Source organism: Ipomoea triloba, chromosome 10 (genome assembly GCF_003576645.1).
Source record: "Ipomoea triloba cultivar NCNSP0323 chromosome 10, ASM357664v1".
Lineage (NCBI taxonomy): Eukaryota > Viridiplantae > Streptophyta > Magnoliopsida > Solanales > Convolvulaceae > Ipomoea > Ipomoea triloba.
The window spans coordinates 20,113,893-20,123,802 of record NC_044925.1 but is presented as its reverse complement, the minus strand read 5'-3'; the positions used below and the strand labels follow the sequence as shown (position 1 = coordinate 20,123,802).

The 9,910-nt window shown below is 33.2% G+C and overlaps 1 protein-coding gene across 2 annotated transcripts; it reads right to left on the bottom strand.

The window, feature by feature from the left end:
* Positions 1–377: 377 nt before the first annotated feature.
* Positions 378–5,400, bottom strand: LOC116032601 (transcription factor PIF3-like). Of its 2 annotated transcripts, none has more exons than XM_031275248.1 (9): positions 5,058–5,400; positions 4,298–4,503; positions 3,038–4,187; positions 2,837–2,941; positions 2,656–2,721; positions 2,400–2,465; positions 1,474–1,989; positions 935–1,028; positions 378–808 (listed from the first exon to the last, which is right to left on the bottom strand). In XM_031275248.1, exons 2-9 carry the CDS (start codon positions 4,384–4,386, stop codon positions 801–803), a joined length of 2,094 nt encoding a protein of 697 aa, XP_031131108.1. In that variant the 5' UTR covers positions 4,387–4,503; positions 5,058–5,400; the 3' UTR covers positions 378–800. The 2 variants fall into 2 exon arrangements, with proteins under 2 accessions (XP_031131108.1, XP_031131109.1); XM_031275249.1 differs by lacking the exon at positions 5,058–5,400 and adding an exon at positions 4,911–5,050.
* Positions 5,401–9,910: the final 4,510 nt, after the last annotated feature.

The window sequence follows — 9,910 nt, the reverse complement described above, 5'->3', positions numbered from 1 at the left end:
TAGATAGTGTCCAAGGAGAAATTTTAAGAGGCCGGGGTGTGTAAGTATTACTCCATTGCATCTTATGAAATTGTTGCATCAAGTGTGTGGATTTGATTATTTGTTGTTGATTAGTATTACTCCATTGCATCTTATTTGTTGTTGCATCAATTGTTGCATCAAGTTCAAATAATTATTCATTAGTATCTTTCCTTCCATTACCCATCTACATTCTATACCCTAAAACAACTTTCAAGTCAGAATCACAGTTGTACGCACACTCCAATCATATACTAACAATTTCCAGAATTATTGAAACACATACAACTTCCAACATGTAAATGCTAAATAAATAAATAAATACAAGCTGAGTACATCATAATCACACAGATCAGATCTTGTGCTCAAATCCTATGCTTTTATTAATAAAAGATTTAGCTCATATGCTATGCATGAACAATCAGGAGTTCTGGGGAGGAAAATGTATAGTATATATAGATGTTATGCAACTACTACTTCATTTATGCCAATTCCCAAGTGTACATCAAGTTTAACTATTTTTGTCAAAATCTGGGCGATCCGATATCCGATCCTAAAAGTATCATCTAGCTAACTGGTGGTCGTAAAATGCTAACCTATCACTCTGCGAGATCGCCTTTTTGATGAAAGCTATCTCGTTTCTCTGAGCACAGCAAAGGCCATCTTCAATTAGATGCTGATCGAGGAATATAGAGGATATATATTGTATACTATTCACAATGCGTGGTGCCTCGCTTCTAGCAAGCGAGATCTGTTCCTTTCGTTCAGCATCTCTTGTGACGTTACATACCTGGATTAAAGCACAAAGACAGACATAAAACATATATTTAAATCTGGGTAATAAGAAACCAAATATGTATATCCTCTCGCTGAAGGCAACAGTGAAAGCGGTTGTACGTTTATCAGAAAAACTCACCTGCTGCTTTGCTGCCTGGCACGTTGGTTGAGTTTGTCGGGTTAACAGTTGGGTCATCGCTAGCATTGGGTTGTTGATCTCTTGTTGTTTGAACCTGGGGACACATGAAAAGAGAGATTGTATAAACACTCCAATACAAGCAGAATTGCATTGTAGACAGCTAGGAATTGAAGTAGGAACTATATTACGATATCGGCCCTATTTGGTAAATTGCTGTTAGCTGATAGCTATTAGAGGGTATGGCTAGTTGATAACATTAACTGATTGTAAAAAGGTGTTTGGTAAATTAGCTGTTAGCTGTTTGGTATAATTTCTTTTCTCAAAAAGCTAATTGAAAAAGTTGTTTTGAGTAGCTTTTTGAATTTTTAACATTTTGGAGTAACAAAAAGCTGATTAACCAAACACTTATATTGATTTTTTTAACTAAGTTAAATAGCTAACAGTGGTCAAATAAGCCAAAATTGACTGATAAACTAAATATTTTACCAAACAGGGTCATGTGTATAGTGATGTAAATAAATCCGGGACAAGGCACCAACCTGACTGGTCTGATTTTTTAACCGACTAGGTATAGGATCAGAATTCTGTGTCAGCTGCAAGTTCTTGATCTTTTCCGGATCCTCGGGGTGCAACATAGTCGACTTGCTTGGGACTTCTCCATTCATTCTCATCTTTGAGGCATTCAAGCCCGGGGCTGAACTTGCAGAAGGCTGCTGTGACAAAGGGACGAATGGCGTTCTTGGGACCGACATCGAAACCCCTTGACAAGGATGTCCGAAAGCCTGAATATTAGACGCTGCAGCCATTCCTGGAAAGTTAATGGGTCCAGACATTGACGGGGAAGGGAAATGTGGTCTTGGCATAGCGGGCACTGGATAGATGGGACATCCCGGGGATCTGCCACTAAGCTCGGGCAAGCCCATGCCAAAACCCATGCCCATCCCTATCCCTAAGCCCATCTGAGGAAAATGTGGCATTTGAGCATGCATGTGATGATGCATTCCTGCGGGGAACATCATTTGTGGCATACACAATCCCGCTCCCATTGACATAATCTGCATCAAGTTGGGATGCACTGTAATGTGACTGTAGTGACAACATGAATTCTTATACATTTATCAAAATGAACTCTGAAATCCCAGTCTGAATGCAATGTTGGAAGATCTTGAAGCTGAAGAAAAGAATGAGGGTGACATTTTTCACAATAAAATATGCCCTTTCAAATGTAAGAATTGCCTATTTCATGTAATTATATCGAATTGTGTAGTGAAAATGTTGACTCTCAACTTTCCTTTTAAAATAAATAAATATACTTTCACAATATTTCTCCACCCACCCCCACGAAGGAGAAAAGAAAACAATATCAACAACAAACAAAAATGAAAAAACAGGAAAGATAATATGACTCCACATGGACATCGAAATGAAAAATTCAACCTTGGACATCAAAGAAGCTTCACCTTACCTGCACTTGAAGTTGAAGTGTCTTCAAATATTCGATAGCTTCATCAAGCATTGAAGCTTTATCCGCCTAGAAAGAAGATGCAACTTGTCAAAAATAGAACACTTGGATAAAAGGTACCCAAGAGTCAAGTAACGAGTTTTTTGAAGGTAACTTTAAAAAGAGAGCTTAAAAAGCTTTCTAACTTTGGCACCAAAACTCAAACTCAGAGAGATGAGTCAGTTAACATTGACTTATTATGATGAGATGATTTCTTTACCTTATTACAGTTGGGTATAAGTTCCTGCAATGCCCGCATCTTTTCATTGATCCTGTCTCTTCGTCGCTGTTAGCAATATTTTTTATTATATAGTGAATAATAATAATAATTAGAAATATAAGTGATCGAGCTGAGACATAATAGTTGTATCATTTCTGGAATGATTTTTTAATTTGCTCACCCTTTCTGATAGATTGTGCACTTCTGCAGCTCGGCTTCTCTTTAGCCCTGTTCCTCCTCTAGCAGGAGCTGCTTTTTTCGCACCAGCTGATTCTTCTTCTGCATCCTGAGAAAAAGATTGTTAGTTGTAAACAGAAACAGTTGGTAATCAAATTGCTACACAAAAAGACATCGAGGGAAGTGATTATTCATCAAAACATACTTCACTTGGGCATCCAGACTCCTCGTTTTCTCGAGTTCTTCTCTTTAAACTGTGGGACTGATCATTTGAAGCTCTCTCTGCACTACTGCCAGAGCATACAGAAGAACAAGCCCCAGGCTCAGCAGTTTTATCACCATCCAAAACTCTTCCCACATAAGCGGGACTAATAAGTTTACCATGGGCCTTGTCAGCATCATTAGTATCTTCTCTGAATGAAGCATCGGTCTGTTCAAGGGGGGACGACTCACCGTGAGGCTTTCCCAGTGTTGGTCTTGGTTCAAATTTAGTGCTTATTAAGTTGGGTTCACTTTTAAGGTCACTTTCCTTTCTTGAGGTGCTACATGCTTCAATAAGCGCGGTTTTAGCAGGATTCTGGGTATTTTCTTTGATCTCCTTCTCCCTTTTTCCCTTTGCTTCTAAAGTCGAAGTAAGGTTCTGAAGATTAGCTCTGGCAAGCACAACAGGTCTGGAGAAATTAGAAAAGTTTAACAAAGTAGGGCAAGTTCGAGGGGTTTCGGTGTCTTGATTTTGTATCTTCATACCAGCTGAAGCTTGGGGTGGAACTGAATCTTTCAATATAGAATCGAGATTGATACTACCATTACTGCTACCGATATCTGAAACTCCCGATACAAGGGGGTTAGCTTGCTGAGAAGACCACGAGGCTAACAGTCCAAACCTAGGAGTAGGAGAACAATCAACTTTCGATGCATTTCTCTGTCCCGAGTTCACAACATTGTGATTAGGAACACTCTTGGAAGCCCCAACCATGAGGTTACAACAAACCCCCTTATCAATCAACGCGAAACCATCATCATTTGCAGTCATACCAGATATTTCAGGCAAAAGTTGAGAGCCATACTCTTGTGACTGACCATTAGTAGGCGAATAGTTTAGCCAGGGAGCAATCTCGTCATCCTGGCTCAAATCCATCTCGCCAGAGGGCACTGATGGAGGCATTTCATCCAAAACAGAACCCGCTAAATCTAACTTCCCAATCCTAGAGGCCGAGGCATTCCCTACGCACTTCTCCCGCATCCTAGACGCTTGCAACGAAAGATTATTGTCACTCTTCTTAGCTTTACTCGACTGACCTTGCATACTAATCTGACCATTTTCCCACACAAGTTCAGAAAAATCACTCCCTGGTCTGCATTTTAAACCCAAGCAAAACTCTCAAAACAATCCAACCAAACATATATCAACACTACAATCAATCAAATCCACATTAATTATTAAAAACAATCAGTTATTACTCACAAAGGAGATAGATCATCAGCAGAAGACGACGTTGGTTTCCGCTCCCCAGATTCATTCTTAAGCATTTTCAAGAACTCAGAGAGAGGCATGATGAAGAGGCTGCAAAGTTTTCCACTCACAACTTCTACAAGTTTGATAAATCAGTCATTAGCCCTCTTCACACACAGCTGTCCACTTCAACCCCACTTCACACAGCTTCAACAGCCCTGCTCAATGGTCAGCCAAAATACAATTATCTCCATATACTCATGTCCTAATCACTAATATTATATACAGTAAAATCCATGATAGTGTTAGCAGATATTTAATTAATCATACTGCTATGAGATATTTAAGTAATCATCATCACAAGTCATAACCCAATTTTTTATTGGTGTTAGGACACACTTCAGATTTAACAACAAAAAGCAACCAATTTGAACTTTAGTTTGATTTTTTTTTTAAATAAATAAATCTTTTCAGTATTTCATATTCAACTTCAATGATTAGAGGATAAAAGCCTATAGTTACCATTATAAATTAATAATCACCAACTAACCCACAAATGTTTTTTCCATAAGCAGAAACCACAAAACAAATTAGGGGAAAAATGAACACAGATACACAAACCCACCTCTTCAAAACCATCAAAAGGTGCAAGCTTTGGGGCTGAAACCCTCAATCTTTTGAAGATTTTCAGAGCTTTGAAGCAATGATAGATTTCTCGAAAGCACAAAACAAAACTATGGAATGAAAAGAACACACAGAGACGCAGACCTACCGCTTCAAAAAAAGCAAGCTAAGTCAAACTCAAAGGCAGTGCTAACTTTAATTTGGGGGTGAAATCCTCAATCTTCAGAAGATTTTCACAGCTAGCGAGTTTTGCAGCAATGATAGAGAGATTTCTTGAAATTCAGCGACATCTGGGGGGTGTTTCACATGCTTTTTATAGCTTTCCCAAAAGAGGGGTGCAAATCTTTCTGTAGCTCCCACTTGGTGTTTTGAATTCCAAGAAGAGAAAAACTGTACTCGCCTTGAAACTATAGAAAGAGAAAGTGACAAAGTATATATATTTTATTAAGAGGTTCTTAGAAGGCGGCGAAAGCCTTGTGAATTTTGCACTTCACCGAGGATAGATGCAAATTGGAACCTACCATATCAGCTTAAGCTATAAGCTCATCAACACTTAGCTTATAATTTATATACAAAATGGTTACATGCAAGAATTAGAAATGTTTACAATATCTAAGATGTTTGGTTAGATGGAAAATGTTTTTTAAGAAAACAGTTTGCATTAAATTTGAGAAAAATGATTCTAAGTTTGATTTTGAGGAAAAAGTTTTTCAAATTGGAGGTGTGATATTTTGTTTTTCTTGAAAGTTAGGAAGAAAGTATTACAGGATTGGAAAATTTTGATTTTATTACTTTTATTATCATTATTATTGTGTAGGGAGATTTTAATCTTTATACTTATTATTTCTTACTATCTCGACCACAACCAAACAACATAATCAATATCTCAGTAAATTCTTTTCACCAACCAAACAATGAAATCAATCTTCATAGTAATTTCTTTTTCATGAAATTTTAATTCTATTCTCCTCAAATATTTTTCACCAATTAAACGGAGCCAAAAGGATATTAAGATGACTTTTTTTTTAAAATAAAAATATAATATATCTTTTTGACATTGTAGTATTTCTCTCGATTATAACACTTGTTTCTATAATAAAAGAAATAATATAAAAATGAAGGCACTTTATTCTTATGATTTTGAAAAGTAGAAAAAAATGACAAAAAATGATTCATGTTTCTTTTTTGATAAAAAGATATTGTGGGGGTGTCTGGTTGCAATAGTATTTAGAGGTTAGAAGGAAGATTCTAACAGATAAATTTGATGTTACCATATTCCATCTTTTGCACCGACATTTTTTACTTATCCGCCGCGGCCCACGACGCAAATTTTACTGTGGAACGCGGTCCACAATAGATTGTGAACTATGCATAAAAATGACGTCGTCTTGATTAATGAAAACAGACGGTTGAAAATAGAAATGGCCTCCGTTCCGCGCCATTCACTTTCTGTTTATGTACACGTACTGTAGTTACATTTCAACACAACTACAGTTACATTTCGATATAACTACAGTTTCATTCGATAAAATAAAAACAAATATGAGGCAGTATCTTTTGAGATGAACTGTAATATCAGTCGCGAAGCTCTGTTACGACTTACGGCTGCAGTTTCTCCTACTTACTGAAACATCGTCGTTTTGTGACCATAGTCCACTGTATAACGACTGGGCCCACGGCCTGTGAAACTATCCATACCGCCAAAAAGCAACCGTTATACCGTGGACGAGGTTCAAACTGCACCATGAACCATAGTTTATATTATAAATTTTTATGTCATGCATTATGAAATTATGTGTTTTATGTTCTAACATTTTGTATCTATGACCACAAATTTTATATATATATATAAATAAATAAATAAATAAATAAATAAAAATATATATATATCATATTTGAAAAATAAGTGATATATAACATGTGTATATGTCTTGTGTTATGATTTTTTGTGTTTTGCGTTATGAAATTTTGTATTGTCTTTTTAATTTAGCAGGGTCCATAATGTTATGCTATGTGCCTTGTGTTGTGATTTTTTGTGTTTTGTGTTATGAAATTCTGTACCTTAACAGTATTAATTTTGTACCTGGTTCCATGATCCATAATGTTATGTGGACCCTGGTTCATGAAATAAATTGCAGCCAAAAAGCTATGCCTTTTTCATAAAAATTGAAATTTATAAAATAAGAAAATATTATTTTTCCTTCCAATTTTTTCCCTAATAATTTCTTCATGATATGATTTATAATTATTAGATGTCATGAATTGGCTGACAAAAATACTTTTAATTAAACACTAGAATAATCAATTAGATAATGTCATGTCAAGAAAAGTAAGGAAGAAAATTTTAGAAGAGTGTATATCATTACTCATAAAATAAATGGTAAATATATTATTATAATAAATTCATATATTAAAACAATCAAATTAATATCGTAAACTTTTAAAAATCTATATCTATACTTTTAATAAAAACAAAATCCTTCATTTTAACTTTCCGCCCAAAATACTCCTAATTTGTGTAATATTGTAAAATATGGTAATACAATTCCTAGTCGTACTACAATTGTACATTAAAATATGGTAATAAAATTCATAATACAATATATTTTTTCCTACTTTTCTATTCGTAATATAATTCTACATTAAAATTACTAATTGTAATAATACCGTACATATACTTCCATGCAATGTAATATTGTAAAATATGATAATACAATTTCATCTATACTACTAACCTATACTACTAATAAAAATAAAATCTTAGGTTTACAACTTCCCGCCCAAACTACCTCCAAGCTATTACTGTATAAAATCTAATAATTATTAGGGTAAATAATAGCTCAATGACAACTTTAATATATAGATATATTTTTTATATACTTAAGGTATAATACTATGAGAACAAAATAAATTATCATTCATATTCTTCCGTTAATTACAATGTTAATTTTATGGTAATCTCTCTCTATATATTTTTATACTGAAAGTATAAAAGTATAATTGCACAATATTAGTATAATTACCTAATATGGTAACTAAGGAATTAATTTCACAGATATTAGTATAATTGACTAATAATTATTATGTTAATAATTCATAATAATTACAATTAATTCATTCAGATATAAGGAAGAAAAAAGTAAAGGCGATATGATGAAAAGTAATATACTTAAGGTATAAAAGTATAATTACACAAGTATTAGTATAATTGTCTAATAATAATTGTCTAATAATTATTATGATAATTAAGCTAAACACGAGTCGTTGGGTTTATTTTTATAATAATTACAATTAAATTATTTTTCCTTTTTCGATGTTTATTGTAGTAATAATATAATTATATAAATCATATTACATATTGATATTTTAAAAATAATTGCAGACAAACAAATCATATATTATTCAATTAATTGAGTGATACTTTTGCATTAATCTTATAATAATCAAATAAATGTACACTTTCAAATATTAGAATTGTTTATAATAAACAATTTTATCCATGCATCGCACGGGTAATTGGGCATTTATTTGCTCAAATTTAAGCAAGAATAACATCAGAAAACATAATCCATCCAACCCATTTCATCAATTGCACTATATAATATTTGTTGTTATAATTTATATAATTGTATATTGATCCAAATATTATTACAATTAATTTGCTACACGATACATATAGTCAAAAATATAGTCAATAACAAAATTGATAATTTCGTTATATATAGTCAAGGGATCATTTCGATAATTAACTCTTAAAAAATGAAAAATTTTCTCATCTCTACCAGATTTGAGTGAAATTACCATCCCAAATAAATGAGATATAAAACTATATATAATAAGTAAGAAACTATTCAAATGTTGTCACTCAATAACATATTATAATTCGTTCCAAGAAGGTTTTTATTTAGCTAAAGATGTAATGCCTGGAAAATTATAGCAATTGAGGTCGTGCCGAAGTGATTATCAGGCATGACTAGAAATCATGTGGGCTTTGCCCGCGTAGGTTATTTATATTTTAGGAAATAACTTATATAGTATTCTAATGAAGAATATTATTACCAATGAAGAATATAAGAAAATATATGGTGGATATGATGCATGTGCATGACAATAATAGTTGAAAAAGATAATGGAAGTTATAATGGTAGGGGTATTTTTTACCAAAATATTGTATAGTATGTACAACTCTTATACTATAATGTATAAAAAAAATAATGAAAAAAACATGAATGAAAAATATAACTTCCATTAACACTTATTAATTTTTAGATACAATCGCTTAAGTTAGCTTGGAGTCTAAAGCAAAACAATTGGATATATATGTTGCGATGATAAATTCAATATATCATATATCAAACATTTATTTCTCATAATAATGGATTTTTTTTCAATACAATGACATTGTTTTAAACAATTATAAATATGTAAATATAATTATGCATTTCAAACCTTGTGTGTGAGTGTACGCGCGCGCATGCAGTGATAGTTTACAAACTACACATGAAATGTAAATTGATTTGATTGAAAGAATAATGTTAACAAGAGAATATAACTCGTTACTATTGATATGAAAGTTTTACTGTTAATACTCCATAATACTCAAGCTCATAAGCGTTCTGACGTTCGTTACATGATGCTACAAGTATTCCCAATATTAAGTGCTAACTGCTAACTGCTAACTGAAATGCATCAATGGCAAGCCTGCATTCCTCCTTAAATTACAATAAAAAATTTAAACTTTAATCAACAACACAATAAACAAGTATGGATCGATAATATAGTATTTTTTCTTCTTTATTATTATTATTATTATTATTATTATTATTATTATTATTATATTGTTGTTGTTGTTTACATCAAAAGTTTCAAATAGAAAAGAAAAGAGTAACTCAATAAATGCAAATTACACTAAATTAAAGTTGTACTTTTCTGGACTAAGCCCCCAATGGTATCACATTAACATTCGCCCCCCCCCCCCCCCCCCCCCCCCCCCCCCCCCCC